The sequence below is a fragment of the Hemitrygon akajei genome, chromosome 19 (assembly GCF_048418815.1).
Source record: "Hemitrygon akajei chromosome 19, sHemAka1.3, whole genome shotgun sequence".
Lineage (NCBI taxonomy): Eukaryota > Metazoa > Chordata > Chondrichthyes > Myliobatiformes > Dasyatidae > Hemitrygon > Hemitrygon akajei.
Genome location: NC_133142.1, coordinates 74,614,404 through 74,634,612, shown reverse-complemented (window position 1 = coordinate 74,634,612; position 20,209 = coordinate 74,614,404). Strand labels below are relative to the sequence as shown.

The window sequence follows — 20,209 nt, the reverse complement described above, 5'->3', positions numbered from 1 at the left end:
ACTTAACTCAGTAAAAAAAATATGATATGCATCTAAATCACTATCTCAAACAGCATTACTAATAGCTTTTAAAAAGTTCTTAAGTCCTGGTGGTTGAACTGTAAAGCCTAATGGCATTGGGGAGTATTGACCTCTTCATCCTGTCTGAGGAGCATTGCATCGATAGTAACCTGTCGCTGAAACTGCTTCTCTGTCTCTGGATGGTGCTATGTAGAGGATGTTCAGAGTTTTCCATAATTGACTATAGCCTACTCAGTGCCCTTCTCTCAGCTACCGATGTTAAACTCTCCAGTACTTTGCCCACGACAGAGCCCGCCTTCCTTACCAGCTTATTAAGATGTGAGGCGTCCCTCTTCTTAATGCTTCCTCCCCAACACGCCACCACAAAGAAGAGGGCGCTCTCCACAACTGACCTATAGAACATCTTCAGCATCTCACTACAGACATTGAATGACGCCAATCTTCTAAGGAAGTACAGTCGACTCTGTGCCTTCCTGCACAAGACATCTGTGTTGGCAGTCCAGTCTAGCTTCTCATCTAACTGTACTCCCAGATACTTGTAGGTCTTAACCTGCTCCACACATTCTCCATTAATGATCACTGGCTCCATATGAGGCCTAGATCTCCTAAAGTCCACCACCATCTCCTTGGTCTTGGTGATATTGAGACGCAGGTAGTTTGAGTTGCACCATATCACAAAGTCCTGTATCAGTTTCCTATACTCCTCCTCCTGTCCATTCCTGACACACCCCACTATGGCCGTGTCATCAGCGAACTTCTGCACATGGCAGGACTCCGAGTTATATTGGAAGTCTGATGTGTACAGGGTGAACAGGACCGGAGAGAGTACGGTTCCCTGCGGCGCTCCTGTGCTGCTGACCACCGTGTCAGACCTACAGTCTCCCAACCGCACATACTGAGGTCTATCTGTCAAGTAGTCCACTATCCAATCCACCATGTGAGAGTCTACTCCCATCTCCGTTAGTTTGTGCCTTAAGATCTTGGGCTGGATGGTGTTAAAGGCACTAGAGAAGTCAAGGAATGTAATCCTCACAGCACAACTGGCCCCATCTAGGTGAGAGAGTGATTTGTGCAGCAAATACGTGATAGCATCCTCCACTCCCACCTTCTCCTTATATGCAAACTGAAGAGGATCCTGGGCGTGCCTGGTTTGTGGCCTCAGATTCTGTATTATCAGCCGCTCCATGGTCTTCATCACGTGCGACGTCAAGGCAACAGGTCTGAAGTCATTCAACTCCTTTGGTTGTGGTTTCTTCGGTACCGGGACAATACAGGATGTTTTCCACTGTCTGGGTACTCTTCTCTGCTCCAGGCTCATGTTGAAGATGCGCTGTAGTGGTTCTCCCAGCTCAGTCGTACAATCAAATGCTCGGCATTCCTTGGTTCATTCTTATAAACCTCCCCTGGACCCTGGAATGTGCTTTGTGGGGAGGACAATAACAGACTTACTGACTACATCACTGGCTACATCAGCTTCTGTGTGGTCACTGTAATACCATCAAGGACTGTTCGCTGCTTCCCTAACAAGCCATGGGTCACCAGTGATCTGAAAGCTCCTCTCAACCACAAGAAGAGAGTCTTTAGATCAGGAGACAGGGAGGCAATGAAACTTGTGCAGACAGAGTAAAAGGAGAGTTTAAGGTGGCTAAAGAGGAATGCAGGAGAGCTGGAGAACAAGCTTGGGCAGAGTAGTACACAGGAGGCATGGAGAGGCATGAAAAACATCACAGGCTTCAATCAGCCTAGCTGAAAAGCTTTGGAATGCAGCCATGAATGGGCTAATCAGTTAAACCAATTTTTCAATAGGGCTGACAAATGCCCCCCATTCACACCCTCCTCAGCACACCAGTCCAGGTGCCAAGATACCCTCTGCTCCTTCAGCACCAACACCTCTTCTACTCCCTCCTCCACCCTCAGTTCAACACATGGATGAACAACACAGGCAACAACTGTCTACACCCCTCCTTCCCCTGCACCTACCGTCCACATCTCTGTATACCAACTGCTATTGTCCCGATCTTCACCTCCCCCAGCACCCACCTTCCACCAGCTCTCAGTCACCACGGACTCACCTTCGCTGTTCAGCAGGTGGGAAGGACTCTGGGGAAACTCAGACACAGAAAGCATTGGGACCGGATAGTGAGAACCCCAGGGTCCTGAGGGAGTGTGCTGAGCAGCGGTGGGGAGTCTCCAGAACGGTTTCAGTCTGAATCTCAGCCTGGAAAGGGTCTCGACACATGAAAACATCATGTGTGGTCCTGGTATCTAAAAAAGGTCGACCTAAAGTCTTGAATGACCGCCATTCGATGGCTTTGACTTCAGATATCATGAAGACCTGAGAGAGGCTGGTTCTGGCTCACTTTCAACCCCTGCTGAACAGAGCCTTCTCCCCTTTGGTGTGCAGGGAGGCACTGTGAAGATCACGTATTTAGATTTCTCAAGTGCCTTCAATTCCATACAGCCCTCATTGCTAAGGGAAAAGCTCTGTTCAGATTAGGTTGGCACTTCTGTTATACTTTGGAGAGTGGACTACACAGTTTGTGCAGCTTCAGAGCTGTGTGTCAGACATGGCTATAAGCAGCACTGGGGCCCCTCTGTATTGACTCCTTTCCTGTTTACCCTGTATTCCTTGGACTTTAGATATAACACTGAGTCATATCATCTGCAAAAATTTTCTGATGACTCAGCAATAGTTGGTGCCTAAAGGGAGGATGGGAGGATGAGTACAGGGCCCTGGTGGGGGATTTTGTCGAATGGTGCAAGCTGAATCATCTGCAGCTCAATATCAGTAAGACAAAGGAGACAGCGATGGACTTTAGGGAGACCAAGCCTGCACTGCTCTGTTGATAATGCTCTTGACCTTGGGGAGTGGTACAGACAAGCTGGTACGTACATCAACATGTCAGTGGCAATGCAAGCTGATGAGTCAGAACACGGAACAGGAGTGCTGACCCTGAACCAGACAAAACTAATCCCATCTTCCTGCCCATTCCCTTCTTTTCATGTACCTGTCGATATGCCTCTTCAGTGCTCCTGTCATTAAACAATTTCATATTACTATTATTGTTATTAATACTATTAATATTATTGTTTTATTTATGCTAAATGTCAATTGTCTGGAATACATTTTATTATTAATTAATTTGTGGCAATATCACTTTATATGTTGTGTGTGAGTTATTTGTACTGTGTTGTACACTTTGGTCTGGAGGAACTTTGTTTCATTTGACCATATACATGTGTACGGTTGAATGACAATAACCTTGAATTTGAATGTATTATTGACACATCTACTGAGGCACAGTGAAAAACTGGTCTTTCATACTATCCATATAACAATTACAGCATGGAAACAGGCCATCTCAGCCCTTCTAGCCCATCCCGAATGCTTACTCTCATCTAGTCCCACTGACCTGCATTCAGCCCATAACCCTCCATTCCTTTCCTGTCCATAGACCTATCCAATTTTACTTTAAATGACAATACCGAACCTGCCTCTACCACTTCTACTGGAAGCTTGTTCCACACAGCTACCACTCTCTGAGTAAAGAAGTTCCCTCTCGTGTTACCCCAACTCTCAACTCATGTTCTCTTGTTTGAATCTCCCCTACTTTCAATGGAAAAAGCCTATCCACATCAACTCTATCTATCCCCCTCATAATTTTAAATACCTCTATCAAGTCAATACCTCAACATTCTGCGCTCCAAAGAATAAAGACCTAACTTGTTCAACCTTTCTCTGTAACTTAGGTGCTGAAACCCAGGTTACATTCTAGTAAATCTTCTCTGTACTCTCTCTATTTTGTTGACATCTTTCCTATAATCCGGTGACCAGAACTGTACACAATACTCCAAATTTGGCCTTACCAATGCCTTGTACAATTTTAACATTACATCCCAACTCCTATACTCAATGCTCTGATTTATAAAGGCCAGCATACCAAAAGCTTTCTTCACCACCCTATCCACATGAGATTCAATCTTCAGGGAACTATGCACCATTATTCCTAGATCACTCTGTTCTACTGCATTCCTCAATGTCCTGCCATTTACCATCTATCTCCTATTTTGATTAGTCCTACCAAAATGTAGCACCTCACACTTATCAGCATTAAACTCCATCTGCCATCTCTCAGCCCACTCTTCTAACTGGCCTAAATCTCTCTGCAAGCTTTGAAAACCTACTTCATTATTCACAAGGCAAACATGAGGAGATCTACAGATGCAGGAAATTCAAGCAACACACACAAAATGCTGGTGGAATGCAGCAGGCCAGGCAGCATCTATAGGGAGAAGCGCTGGCGATGTTTCGGGCCGAGACTCTTCGTCAGGACCCGTCCATTTTGTGTGTGTTGCTCATTATTCACAACACCATCTATCTTAGTATCATCTGCATACTTACTAATCCAATTTACCACCCTATCATCCAGATCATTAATGTATATGACAAACAATATTGGACCCAGTACAGATCCTGAGGCACACCGCTAGTCACTGGCCGCCAACCTGACAAACAGTTATCCACCACTACTCTCTGGTATCTCCCATCCAGCCACTGTTGAATCCATTTTACTACTTCAATATTAATACCTAACGATTGAACCTTCCTAACTAACCTTCCGTGCGGAACCTTGTCAGAGGCCTTACTGAAGTCCATATAGACAACATCCACTGCTTTACCCTCATCAACTTTCCTAGTAACCTCTTCAAAAAATTCAATACGATTTGTCAAACATGACCTTCCATGCACAAATCCATGTTGACTGTTCCTAATCAGACCCTGTCTATCCTGATAATTATATATACCATCTCTAAGAATACTTTCCATTAATTTACCCACCACTGACATCAAACTTACAGGTCTTTAATTGTTAGGTTTACTCTTAGAACCCTTTTTAAACAATGGAACAACATGAGCAATATGCCAATCCTCCGGCACCATCCCAGTTTCTAATGACATTTGAAATATTTCTGTCAGGGCCCCAGCTATCTCTGCACTAACTTCCCTTAAGGTCCTAGGTTATATCCTATCAGGACCCAGAGATTTATCCACTTTTATATTCCTTAAAAGCGCCAGGACTTCCTCTTCTTTAATCATCATAGTTTCGATAACTTCCCTACTTGTTTCCCTACTTTATACAATTCAATATCCTTCTTCTTAGTGAATACCGATGAAAAGAAATTCTTCAAAATCTCCCCCATCTCTTTTGGCTCCACACATAGCTGTCCACTCTGATTCTCTAAGGGACCAATTTTATCCCTCACTATCCTTTTGCTATTAATATAAATGTAGAAACCCTTTGGATTTATTTTGACCTTACTTGCCAAAGCAACCTCGTATCATCCATGCAGATCAATTCATTACAATGGTGCACTGAGGTAGCTCAAGGAGAAGCAATAAGAGTGCAGAATAAAGTGTTGCAGTTAGAGGAGTGCAGGGTAAATAGACATTAAGATGCAAGAGTACAATGTGGTAGATTGTGAGGTCAGAAAACCATCTTATTGTAACATTTGTTCTAACCTTACAACCCTGAGTTACCTGGTTGCTGTCAACTTCGTACCCATGCTTGAGGGCAAAGATCTTGCCCAAAGATATTGTGATGCCATACCCTACAATGGCCAAGGCAAATGCGTCTCCCACGAGGCTGGAGGCAAAGCTGAAGTCAGGTGCCATTGGAGTTTTCAAACTGCAGAGCACAGAAGACAAGAGAGATTGAACTTGAACTTACTATTTTTCTTTGTTCAGTGTCTTTCATTACCTCAGAATATCCACTGCAGTGTTTTTGAAATATAATCACTTTTGTAATTTTGAATTCCAGTTTCCACATAATAAGATCACACAAAAACAAAATATTCATGAAGATATAATCAGTTTTACCTTAACAGAAATATGCTGACCAAGCTGCAGGAGAAAATACAATTTTCTTCAAAACAGTGGTAGAGAATCTTTTAAATATACTAAATTGGGTTTCATTTCAATATCTCATCAAACAAATGCCTCAACAAGACACCCCACCTTCAGTATTGACCCTAAGTTCAAGGCCATGTTTTTATTTTCAAGGCTCTGCTGTGGGATTGAACCAAGAATTTTCTGTCTTCCACTTGCAAGTACAAGCAACATATTCACATTTGACATGCTGTGCTTTTAAGGCTCAGCGAGCTGGGTGAAAACAAACACACTGATCCTCATCAAGGGGTGAGCAGTGAAAAGGATGAGCAGCCTCCTGGCTATCAACATCTCAGAGCATCTGTCCTGGGCTCAACACCAAGAAGAATGCACGCTAACAGCAATACTTCATTAGGACTAACCAAAGACTCTTACCAAATTTCTCCGCATGTACCATGGAGACTGGTTGCTTTACCCCCAGGTGTGAAGGCTCCAATGCACAGAGAGTTTCAGACTCAGCAAGCTCCATCATGGGCACTAGCCTCCCCACCAGGGAAATCTTCAAGCGGCAGTGTCTCAAGAAGGCAGCATCTGTTGTTAGAACCCTCACAATCCAGCACATACCCTCCTTTTATTACCATTGTCAGGGGATAGTACAGGAGTCCGAAGGCACACACATTTTAGAAACAGCTTGCTCCCTCCACCATCAGATTTCTTAACATCCTCACTACCTCACTATTTAGTCCTTTTCTCACTGTTGAATTATACAGTATATTTATCTATTTATTATTGTAAATTATAGCAATTTTTATGCATTGCACTGTACTGCTGCTGCAAAACAACACATTTCATGCCATGTCAGCAATAATAAATCTGAGTCTGATTTTCTTAGATTGGTCCTTGGATGCATTCACCCTCTGGGAAGCCAGCTTGAGGTTTTTGGAGGTGCCTGCATAGTCACGTGGTTAACTGAACAAACAGGCTATGTCTTCTGGGTTATATGACGGCCAGAAGGGCTCACATCCCCAGGCTAACTGTCTGTCAAAGTTCAAATTTAATTTAAATATTTGTGAAAGTTTTAAAGTTTTCATAAAGGACACAAGGATGATATAAAAAGAATACTTGTAAAATGAAAATAATTAACACATATTAAAACCTAAGCATTAATTATATATTCATATAGAGTTAAGAATGATCAAATATATATTCTTACCTTAATTCAGTTGATTCAGCAAGGAATTAACATACCTACAATTCTCCTCTCAGTCATTTCTTTCCAATGATTTCAATGGACTTTGCTGGATCGTCAGGTAGAGTTCCCAATTCTTGAGGAAGTCTGCACACAGTGCTGTTGAGCTCCATGAGGAGTCCACCACTACTGTGCAGGCTTCTTGACAACCATACCCAACATTAGTGAAAAGCCCCACTTCAGCATGTGTTTGACTGTCTCAGGTTCCTGTTCATTTCAGCAGGTAAACGTTAGGTGCTGCTGGCAGATCAGCAACTCAGTGAAAGTTGCCCTTTGACCTGCCTGAACTTGTTAGTCTTCCAGCACAGTGAAAAGTCTGTAGGGAATGCTTCAGACTGGCACATTCTAGGCCAACCTTTCTCAACCTTTTTGTCCTAGAGGAACATTAATTTTTGGGTCTCAGGGAATCCCTGCATAAAAGTTATTATATCTATAGCTCATGTACATTAGCATGAACAGCAAGTTATAGGTACAATAATCCAAATACAAATGTTAATGCTCTTTTGAGTAGAGAATGTATTTTTAGCTTGCCTTTCTTAAAATTAATTTTTCTTTCCCTTTCATAAATTTTAAAAATTCATAAGGAAAACATAATACATTGCTTAATTCTGGGTTGAACTTGAGATAAGCACACTCAGATTTCACCTTTAACTGAAATGAGACGATTTCTATCCTTGCTCTTGATGCTTGTTAAGCAGGAAAGTTTGCTCACATATGTAAGAAGTTGAAAACTGCAGCAACATGTTCATTGCTTTCATACGAATGGCAGGATACCTTTCTTTCATAGAAATCTAGAACTTGTCCGGCCATTAAATCTCATCTTGAGTGCACGATCAGAATGCAGTTCACTAAGTTCTTCCACTTCTCTCAAAGTCAAGTTCTCAGGCTGAGCAAAAGGTTCAGAGGAAGGGTCCCTCACTTGGTTATACACTTTTGTTGAAAGGGAGGAAAAATGCTGTTCAATTTTGTTCTGAAGCTCTTCCAGGTAGTTTTCAGTAAGACTGGAGACTTTCTGATCCTTCCTCACTCTCAAGCCCAAGCAGCAGTGGAAACATTTCAAGATTTCCTTTTGCAATATGATATTTCCAAATATTCAGTTTCCTTTTGCATCCAAAAATCTTGTCACTTGAAGTCAAAATATTTTTTCAGGGCCTTGCAGAGACTTGTTTAACTGGTTCATATGGTGAAAAATGTCTGCTGAATAGGCTAGTTTATGCAGCCATGCTTCATATTCAAAGCACTCAGCAAAATCTGGCCTACTCTTTTCTTGAAAGTACTCCTGCAATTCAGCTTTCAGCTCAAACACCCTGTTGGGAACTCTTCCTCTGCTAAGCGACCAGATTTCTGCACGTAGCAGATTGATGTGCTCTTTGTCAATGTCTTCAGTTTATTTTTAAACTTTCTTTCATGAACTGGTCTTAAAGCTACTAAATAACTTGCTTCCTGAATATTTTTTACTAACTGTTGCTTTATTTTCAAAAGTTTTAATCTGTTTGATAAGAGATTCCAATAGTCATTTGAAATAATCAGCACTTCTCCGTGTCGTATGGCTGTGACTTGTAGTTAAATGTCTTCCATTTTGCTGGAGCCATCGCTATATTCGTAAGTTGTTTGCCACAGACTCAGCACAACGGAATAGGACATCTTGGATCACCAGTCCCTGTAAAACCCATTGATAAGTAGCTTTCATTGTAAATATGGACTTTTCTGTGTCTGTTGTTGCACTAATGCAGTGAAATGACTCAGTAGATTGTAATTCTTCACCGTTAACCTCATCAGGCTTATCTACAGGCCTAGGCCTAGAATCCTCCTCTTCCATCTCATGCCTCCTCTTCAAAAATTGCCACACTGGACTGTTTTTAGAATGAAAATTTCCCGCCAATTTTCTATTACACTGGTAGCTTGTCCACTCCCATAAGTCTGTTGGTGGTGTGTAAGGGGAAGTTGGGGGAGGTAATTCGTGAGGGAGACACTGATGTCACAGCCCATTGGGCGTATCCATTCAATGCTCGGAAAATGCTCATGTTCATCAGCCTACCATCCTCCCCTCTGCAATATGGCGCTCACCAATCATCAACAGCCTTCCCTATCTCACGTCAAAACTCAAGAGTGGACTCAACAAAATAAACACGTCCTTACCGGGTACTGTCATAGTGGGCTGAGATTGCCAACGGGACTGTTCGATCACTGCCCACCACTGCGAGCGCTAGCATCATGTGCAGTTCAAAATATAATAGTTATTTTGTTTTAAGTCATGATCTCGTCGGGAGCCCCTCACAGAACCCTAGGGTCCTGTGGAACCCTGTTTGAGAAACTCTGTTCCAGGTTGCAGGAGTACATGCTGAGGGATGCACTGAAGTACAAAGGCTTTGTGGGGAAGGACCATGGTACAGGTTGGTTCCATATCTTTATAGTAGAAAACTGAGTTGTGTGTGAAAGCCCTGCAAATATTGTGATGGTGCATCACCCCATGTGATGGTGGTAATGGTGCTAAGGTTTTTAAAAATATGAGTTAACACTGCTAAATGTATTGACCATGAATGTGAAAGATTTTACATTGTTTATTCTTTTGTATATATTTTATTGTGAATATAATTTTATATATTTCAAAAATTTAAAAATCCCTCTATCAGGAGAGGATACTGAATATTGCTGAATGTACTGACCGTGAATGTAAATGTTTTGCACTGTTTAATTTTTATAATGAATAAATGTGATTTTGAAATTTAAAGAAAAGTAAGCAGATAAAAATCAAGTGGCTAAAACCTTTGTAAATGCCCTTCGAACATTTGAAGTTTATATCATTCAAGGTAACCACGAGTGGCAATGGTGCTTTGAATACAGAGATGCTAAATATATTCACCAAGTACAATGTTGAGATGCACATTTAAAAAGCACACATCTACATGGAGAGAGCATGTGTTAGAGGCTACAGCAAGTATGCTCAAGGGAGAACGGCTGTATGAAGCTGTTGCAGTCTTTGACAGTGGTTTCCACAATGCTTTCATTCAGAAGCTGAAGGTGCATTGGATTTGGCTTGGTATCTGGCTTGTCAGTTCCTAGTCACAGCAGGACTGAAAGTGTTGAACAATCAATCTGCTCGTTATAGAGTCACAGAGTAGTATAGAACAGAAACAGGCCCTTTGGTTCAACTAAACCATGTCAAAACCATTTAAACTGCTTCTTCCCATTAAGCTACACTGAGAACATAGCCCTCCATATTCCTACTATCCATGCACCTATCCAAACTTACATTAAACACTGAAATTGAACTTGCATGCACTAATTGTGCTGGCAGCTCAGTCCACACTCTCATGATCCTCTGAGTGAAGTTTCCCCTCATGTTCCCCTTAAACTTCTCATCTTTCGCCTTTAATCAATGACCTCTGGTTGTAGACTCACCCAATCTGAGTGAAAAAAAGCCTGATATACCCTATCTATACCTCTATTGTATCTCCTCTCAATAGTCTATGTTCTAAAGAATACATTTCTAACCTTTTCAATCTTTCCTTATAACTCAGGTCCTCCAGACCCAGCAACGTCCTGTAAATTTTCTCTACACCCTTTCAACCTTATTTATATCCTTCCTGTTGGTAGGTGAACAAAACTGTACACAATACTCCAAATTGGGCCTCACGAACATCTTGTTCAACTTCGACATAACATCCCTTCTCCTGTACTCAGTACATTGATTAATGAAGGCCAATGCTTTGAAAACCATATTTACGACCCTATCCACTTGTCACATCACTTTCAATGAATTACATACTTGTATTCTCAGATTCCTTTGTTCAACCACACTCCTCAGTGCCCTAGCATTTACTATGCAAGACCTACCCTAATTGGTCCTATCAAAGTGTAAAACCTCATGCTTGTCTGCATTAAATTCTATCTGCCATTTTCAGCCCATTTTTGCAGCTGATGTACCGTAGTACATCCCTCTTTAAGCCATGATAGCCTTCCTCACTGTCCACTACACCCCAATCTTGGTGATGTCTGCAAATTTGCTGATCCAATTAAACACATTATTATCCAGATCATTGATACAGATGACAAACAACAAAGGACCCAGGACTGATCCCTGCAGCACATCTCTAGTCACAGACCTCCAGCCAGAGAGGCAACCCTCTACTATCACTCCCTGGCTTCTCCCACAAAGCCAATGTCTAATCTAATTTACTACCTCATCCTGAATGCCCAGCGGCCGAACCTTCTTGACCAGCCTCCCTTGCAGGACCTTGTCAAATGCCTTGGCATCCACTGCCTTGCCTTCATCCCTTTCCTGGTAACTTCCTCTAAAAACTGTAAGATTAGTTAGACATGATCTACCATCCTGGCTACCCTTAAACAGTCCATGTCTATTCCGCTCCCTTAGAATACCTTCCCATAGCTTTCAGATTCATCAGCCTTTAATTTCCTGGTTTCTGTTTAGATCCCTTCTTAAACAGCAGTACAACATTAGGCAACCTCCAATCCTCTGGTACTTCTGTTGCTAAGGATGTCTTAAGTATCTCTGCCAGGGCCCCAGTAATTTCTACACTTGCTTCCTGTGTGGTCCGATGGAACACCTTGTCAGGTTCTGGGGATTTATCCACCCTGATTTGCCTGAGGGAGGCAAACACTTCCTCCTCTAATCTGTACATGAAATTGGTTTCGCTTTGCTGTGTTTCTATAGTCTCAGTTTGCTTCCCGAGTAAATACAGATGCAAAGAATGGATTTAGGATCTCCCCCATCTGTTTTGGCTCCACACATGGATTACCACTCTGGTTTTCCAGAATACCTATTTTGTCCCTTTCAATCCTTTTGATCTTCACATATCTGTAGAATCCCTTGGGATTCTCCTTCCCCTTGTCTGCTAGAGCAACACATGCCTTCTTGATTTCTTTCTGAAGTGCTTTCTTGCATTTCTTGAACTCCATGAGCATCTCCTTTTCCCTCTTAACCAGGTCTTCAATATCTCCTGAAAACCAAAGTTTCCCCACAATTGTTATCTTCACCTTTCATTCTGACAAGCACATACAAGCTTTGTCTACTCAAAATATCCTTTTTGAAAGCCTCCCACTTTCCAAGTACACCTTTGCCAGAAAGCAGCCTATCACAATCCACACATACCAGATCATTTTCTGATGCCTTTCTCCAATATAGAATCTCAGTCCAAAGGAGCAAACCTATCTTTTTTGCATATTTACTTTGAAACTAATGGTCACTGGATGGAAAGTGTTCCATCTGTCATCTGCTCTGTCTCATTCCATGCTCTCTTGTTGAGACTACCACATACTGATGAAGGAAACTTTCCTGAACACATTTGACGAACTCTTTCTCTTCTAGTCTTTTTACAGTATGGAATTCCCAGTTTATGTGAAAAGTTAAAATCACTACTATAACAACCTTATGTTTCTTGCACCGGTCTGTGACCTCTTTACAAATTTGTTCCTCTAAATCCCTGGACTATAGGGTGGTCTGTAATACAGCACCATTAACAGGGTCATAACTTTTAATCTCAATTCCACCCATAATGCCTCACCAGTCTGTCCTGATGGAGCACTGCCATGACATTTTCCCTGACTAGTAATGCCACCCCTCCACCTTTAATCTCTCCTGCTCTGACATTCTTAAAACAACAGAATCCCAGAATATTGAGCTGTCAGTCCTGCCCCTCCTGCAACCAAGTCTCAATGGTGGCTACAGTGTCATAATTACAGGTGTTGATCCATGCTCCGAGCTCATCTGCCTTTTCTATGATACTTCTTGCATTGAATATTGTATATGCAGCCTAGGACAATTGTCACATCATGCACAACTTTTTAGTTCCTGATTTTGTCTGAGATCTTATCAACATCTGCTTCCACAACCTCTCCACAAACTGTTCTGGCACTCTGGTTTCCAGTTTAACCCCCACCATGCAGCATTAACAAACCCTCCTGTTAGATATTAGACCCCTCCAGTTCATGTGCAAATTGTCCCTAACATACAGGTCCCAACTTCCTTGGAAATGAGCCCAATGATCCAAAAATCTTATTTTATGCCCTCTAGAATGATCTGGAGTTCATCTAATTCTAGTTCCAACTCCTTAACATGATTTGTTGGAAGCTGCAGCTGGATGCACTTCTTGCAGTTGTAGTCTTCAGGGACACTGAAGGTCTCCCTGCCTTCCCACATCCCTCAAAAGGAGCATTCAACTGTTCTGCCTGGCATCTGTACCATCCTAAAGGAGGGAAGGGGGAAATATCATTCCCTAGAGCCTTTGTTTTTTTGGCTTCTCTGACTGAAGCCCTTCTTCGCTGAAGTGCGAAGAGCAAAGGCCTCGAGATCACCACACTGACTCTGCCCACTCTGACAATGTACTTGCCCCTGCTTTCCTTCAATTCGCTCTTGCTAATCAAACCCAAATGCAGATTGGTCACTGGTCAAAGCTCAGTTACGTTGCCAAGACCTGCAGTTGCCTTTTTCTACCTGGGCAGTGGGTCTGAGTGCAATCCCCTCCTCTCAAACTGCCGATGTCCGGGTTAGTTGCTGGTCAAAGCTTATCTGTCCTGGAAATCAAGCTTTCACCATTCCATGGAAGAACCAAATGTCAAACCTAGCAATGAGCTAGACCTCTGTAAGTGACTTAGTGAGAAGTCACTGCAGTATGCACGAATGGTTAGAGTACTTGACATTAATAATGCAGGTAAGGGTTTACAAATGCTGTGGCTCTCTACAGACAAGTTTCCAAAGCTCTCACACAAAAAAACAGCAGAAGCTGGGGAAGGTAGTGGGGAAAAAAATCCCACCATCTATTTAATACTCCATTGGTGGGCATCTCAAATAGCCTCTGACAATCAAGTCCATCTCCTGGCCTTCACGTGTGTCGTTGCTACTAAGCTTGGCGGTTTCTACTGACAGGAGGAGGGGCAAAGGGCAAAGTGTGATTGAATGACAATAAAATTCAATTTGAACTTAAAAAGAAGATCAAGTCTGTGTTCTCCACGAACTGCTCAAAGCACACTTGCTTCTTCTCATACTGATGTTTCTTCTGAGTACAGCTTTGCATTAGGAATACAGGACAGGATACAATTATGTACAAAGAGGTGAGAAATTGTAATACAACAAGAGTGATTTAAACAATTCCCAGATAATTTAAGCACTTCAGTTACCCCTTTTAAGAAAGTATTTCACTATCGACTGACCCTTTAGGAATTTCGCCAACAACTTGGATTTGATATTTTCCAGTCAGGTCAACATTCGATGAAATCACTGTGGCAACTACCACCTATTTGAGAGTAGAAAATAAAATTAGCCTTTTTAAAAATCTTTTTTGAGATAACATTTCACTCTTTTGATAAGCCAAAGCCAGCATGGTTTCCTGAAAGGAAAATCCTGCCTGACTAACCTACTGCAGTTTTTTGAGGAAATTACAAGCAGGGTAGACAAAGGAGATGCAGTAGATGTGGTGTACTTGGATTTTCAGAAGGCCTTTGAAAAGGTGCCGCACATGAGGCTGCTTAGCAAGATGAGAGCCCATGGACTTACAGGGGAGTTACTAGCATGGGTGGAGCATTGGCTGATCGGCAGAAAACAGAGAGCGGGAATAAAGGGATCCTATTCTGGCTGGCTGCTGGTCACTAGGGGAGTTCCACAGGGGTCAGTGTTTGGACCGCTGCTTTTTACAATGTATGTCAATGATTTGGACTATGGGATTAATAGACTTGTGGCTAAATTTGCCAATGATACAAAGATAGGTGGAGGAGAGGGTGGTGTTCAGGAAACAGAGAGTCTGCAGAGACACTTAGATAGTTTAGGGGAATGGGCAAAGAAGTGGCAAATGAAATACAATGCTGGAAAGTGTATGGTCATGCACTTTAGTGGAAGAAATAAACAGACAATTATTTAGATGGGGAGAGAATTCAAAATGCAGAGATGCAAAGGGACTTGGGAGTTCTTGTGCAAGATACCCTAAAGGTTTACCTCCAGGTTGAGTCGGAGGTGAAGAAGGCGAATGCAATGTTGGAATTCATTTCTGGAGGTATAGAATATAAGAGCAGGGATGTGATGTTGAGGCTGTATATGGCACTCGTGAGACCACACTTGGAGTATTGTGTGCAGTTCTGGGCTCCATATTTTAGAAAGGATATACTGACATCGGAGAGGGTTCAGAGAACATTCACGAGAGTGATTCCAGGAATGAATGAGGAACATTTGACAGCTCTTGGGCTGTATTCCCTTGAGATCGGAGAATGAGGGGGCGGGGGGATCTCATAGAAACATTTCGAATGTTAAAGCCCTTAACAGATTAGATATGGAAAAGTTATTTCCCATGGTAGGGGATTCTAGGACTAGAGGGCACAACTTCAGGATTGAAGGACATCCTTTTAGAACTGAGATGTAGAGAAATTACTTAAGTCAGAGGGTGGTAAATCTGTGGAATTTGTTGCCACAAACGGCTGTGGAGGCCAAGTCATTGTGTGTATTTAAGGCAGAGATAGATAGGTTCTTGATTAGCCAGGGCATCAAAGGGTATGGGGAGAAGGCAGGGTATAGGGATGATTGGAAGAATTGGATCAGCCCATGATTGAATGGTGGAGCAGACTCGATGGGCCAAATGGCCTACTTCTGTCCTATATCTTATGGTCTTATTAACACACAGGATTCTCAAACTCATTGGTTGATTCTCTACTCAGAAGTCCAAATTAGCAGAATTACTTGTTACTTATTAGGTTTTTGTTTAAAGTTGCAAAATTGATTGAAACACTGACATTTTATATCAGTGCTTTTGCAATGTCATCAGGATTTCGTCTTCTTTCCATGTTTTAGAGAGGGGGAAAGTGAGAAGAACGAGGGCTAATAGTGGAGAAGGAAAAGAGGGTGAAGAAGAAGCAGAATTTCCAGGCATCTTGAACAATGTTGGTGCGGTAAATGTGAAATGTGTGTGTGTGTTTAAATGAAAGCCTACTTCAACAACCAATGGACAAATCCTGTACTTACCTCAATGAGTTCAATAGGAATTGGCATTGGCAACTTAGATTTGAAGCAGTCGTTTAGGATCTTCACACCCAACATCGTGGACATGGCAATAATACTGACAACCAGTGTGCCAATATTTGTCAAGTGTATTTCTTTGAACACATCGATCAAAGTCTGTTAGGAACAAAAAGAACCATATGAACAAATACTACCAAGACAAGTGATATACTGTGATGTACTGTGTAGTTTCGAGAGACTTGAATGCATCGTCTAATGACTGAGAGCTACATCAGTGAGCTCCCCCTAATGTTCCCTTTAAACTTTTCCCCCTTCACCCTTAACCCATGTCCTCTGGTTTTTTTCTCCGCTAGCCTTGGTGGAAAAAGCCTGCTTGCATTCACGCTATATTACCTCCTGTACCTAATATAGTGGCCACATCATGTATTTTCGTGGTCTTCTACTGTTGTAGCCAATCCACTTCAAGATTCGGCATGAGGTGTATTCAGAGATGCTCTTGGAGATGTAACACACAGGTTACCAGTCTGGCTATTGGCCTCTGACATCTCCCATTAACAAAGTGTATTCGCTCACTGGACGTTCTTTTGATTTTCTGTTCTTCATTTCCATAGATGCTGCTTGATCTGTGAAGCCCCTCCTGCATTTTGTGTGTGTATCACTCGAGTGTTTAGTTACCCCAGGGTGAACATCTGGGCTTAGTTGTGAGGCCCTGGGAGTACATAAACTCTAAACTCACAGAAACTCAAAAAGCATAGGCACTCTAAGAAACAGCGTACCTTCTATTCACCTCTCCCTTAATGGTTCCCATTATTGCCTCCTTTACTTATCAAATTCAGCACTTTGTGTTCCAAGTTCCAAGTACTAATTTGCTCTACCTCACTCCAAGCTTTTCAATTTTTCGCCTTTCTCTTTCTCTCCCTCCATCTATCATACAGCTGCCTCTGTCTTCCAACTCTAATCCTACTCCCCTCTCTTATAGGTGCAATCTACTTGTCATTTTATACCCACCTCCCATCCTCAAACCACCAATCACCTCAGACTCCTGTCTCCATGACACCACAAGACACAGGAGCAGAATTAGGCCATTCAGCCCATCGAGTCTGCTCTATCATTATTTCATAGCTGATTCCAGATTCCACTCAGCCCCAAACACCTGCCTTCTTGCCATATCCTTTGATGCCCTGACCAACGATCAACTTCCACCTTAAATGTACCCAGGGACTTGGCCTCCACTGCATCTGTGGCAGAGCATTCCACAGATTTACTACTTTCTGGTAAAAAAAAACATTCCTCCTCACCTTTGTTCTTAAGGGTCACCCCTCAATTTTGAGATTGTGCTCTTTAGTTCTGGATACCTGCATCATAGGAAACAATCTCTCCACATCCACCCTAAGCAGACTTTTCAACATTCGGTAGACTTCAATGAGATCCCCCCCCCCCCCCCCCCCACCACATCCTTTTAAATTCCACTGCTGCCCTTCTCTTTATGCTGGCCAGCTTGCATCTCCATTCTCAGTCCCGATCTGGGTTTCAACCTAAATTCATTTCATCACACAGATGCCCCTCAACCTGTTCTGTTCCCCCAGCAGCTTGTTTGTTAGGAGGTACTTAGTGTTCTTTAACTTTGCTTAGTGGGCATCTCCAGAGTAACTACCATTACCAGAGCCACACACAAAATGCTGGAGGAACTCAGCAGGTCAGGCAGCATCTGATGAAAGGAATAGAGTTGACATTTCAGGCAAAGACCTTCCATCAGGACTGGAAAGGAGGAGAGAAGAAAGACCCCATCTGCAGAATCTCATGTGTTTAGGATTATCAGACTTACTCAAGTAAATAGACAAGGTTTATTAAGGAAATGACTCACATACAAGACTGAATGGACACAGAGTGGTCACTTCATCAGCTGGCTGCCAGGTGCATCTCTTGTGAACTGACCTACCCGAACTGCTGATTTTCTCCAGCATTTTGTGGGTGCTGCATTCTTTTACTTCTCCCTTATATTAACATTTTGAAGTAAGTACAAAAACTATTTATAAAACTTACTGGCACCTAAACCACGCTATTTTTCAGCAGGTCAGGCAGCATTTATGGAGGGAAAAGAACTATCAACATTTTGGACTTTGACCCCTTTACCCTTCTCTTTCCCCACCCCATCCTCAAGACCTGCTATCGTCTTTGCCTTCCTTCTCTGGCTCCCACCCTCCTTCCCTTTATTTCAGAGTCTACTGTCACTTCCTTTCACATTCTTTCATCTTCAGCCCTTTGCCTCTTGTGCCAATCACTTCCCAGCCTGTCACATCATTCCTTTCTGTCCAAACTTCTTCTCTCACCTATCACCTGCCTACTTATAGTCCCCATCCTCCCCCTACCCTGTCATTCTGGCTTCTGCCCTCTTCCTTTCCTGACACGACAAAGGGTCTCAGCCCAAAATATAGACTGTTTATTTCCATACATATGCTGTACATACTACAGGATTCCCTCAGTACAGCTCTGGAATGTCACTCGTGGTCTCCGTGCTTCAGTTTGGAGAGAAGATCTATCCAAGGACTAAGGAGCATTAAATGTATTTAATAGGAATGAATAGAAGGAAATCTATTTTTATTTTTAGCTTTGTCTAAGGATAGTTGGGAAACAACACATAGAGTCCTGTTCTGGAGAAATGTTAAAAAGCAATTTTTCAAGTAACAGATGGTTAATTTTAAAGTCAGAAATTGACTGATTTTTGCTATCAAAGTTCAAAATTCAAAATAAATATTATCAAAGTACATATATATCATCATATACAAGCCTGAGATTCATTTTCCTGTGGGCATACTCAACAAATCTACAGAATAGTAACTGTAACAGAATCAACGAATGACTGCCGAACTATTGCTTTCAACCAGAGTGCAGAAGACAACAATTGCAAAAAGAAACAATAATATAAAGAAATCAGTAATAAATATCAAGAACATGAGATAAAGTGTCCTTGAAAGTATGGGATCATTTCCATGATGGGGCAGGTGAAGTTATCCCCTTCAAGTCGTCACTTTTTATTGTCATTTTGACCATTACTGCTTGTACAGTACACAGTAAAAATGAGACAGTGTTTTACAGGACCATGGCGCTACATGAAACAGTACAAAAACTACACTGAACTACGTGAAAACAACACAGACAAAACTACACTAGACTACAGACCTACCCAGGACTGCATAAAGTGCACAAAACAGTGCAGGCATTACAATAAATAATAAACAAGACAATAGGAACAGTAGAGGGCAGTAAGTTGGTGTCAGTCCAGACTTTGGGTTTTGAGGAGTCTGATGGCTTGGGGGAAGAAACTGTTACATAGTCTGGTTGTGAGAGCTCGAATGCTTCGGAGCCTTTTCCCAGATGGCAGGAGGGAGAAGAGTCTGTAGGACGGGTGCGTGGGGTCCTTCATAATGCTGTTTGCTTTGCGGATGCAGCGTGTAGTGTAAACATCCGTAATGGCAGGAAGAGAGATCCCGATGATCTTCTCAGCTGACCTCACTATCCGCTGCAGGGTCTTGTGATCCGCGATGGTGCAATTTCCGAACCCGGCAGTGATGCAGCTGCTCAGGATGCTCTCAATACAACCCCTGTAGAATGTGATGAGGATGGGGGGGTGGGAGATGGACTTTCCTCAGTCTTCACAAAAAGTAGAGACACTTTCTTTGATGCTGGGTTTTCTTTGCTATGGAGCTGGTGTTGAGGGACCAGGTGAGATTCTCCGCCAGGTGAACACCAAGAAATTTGGTGCTCTTAACGATCTCTACCGAGGAGCCGTCGATGTTCAGCGGGGAGTGGTCGCTCCGTGCCCTCCTGAAGTCAACAACCATCTCTTTTGTTCACATTCAGGGACAGGTTGTTGGCTCTCCACCAGTCCGTTAGCCACTGCACCTCCTCTCTGTAAACTGACTCATCGTTCTTGCTGATGAGACTCACCACGGTCATGTCATCGGCGAACTTGGTGATATGGTTCGAGGTGTATGTGGCAGCACAGTCGTGGGTCAGTAGAGTGAACAGCAGTGGACCGAGCACACAACCCTGGGGAGCCCCTGTGGTCAGTGTGATGGTGTTTGAGATG

The 20,209-nt window shown here is 42.6% G+C and overlaps 1 protein-coding gene across 3 annotated transcripts in view; it reads right to left on the bottom strand.

The window, feature by feature from the left end:
* Positions 1-20,209, bottom strand: part of slc26a6 (solute carrier family 26 member 6) — a 145,819-nt gene that overhangs the window by 38,090 nt on the left and 87,520 nt on the right. For all 3 annotated transcript variants that reach the window (XM_073072884.1, XM_073072885.1, XM_073072883.1), the window contains 3 exons: positions 16,123-16,275; positions 14,328-14,410; positions 5,561-5,708 (listed from right to left, as the gene is read on the bottom strand). In XM_073072884.1, the coding sequence (XP_072928985.1) occupies positions 5,561-5,708; positions 14,328-14,410; positions 16,123-16,275 (384 nt within the window). The remainder of the gene's footprint in view (positions 1-5,560; positions 5,709-14,327; positions 14,411-16,122; positions 16,276-20,209) is intronic.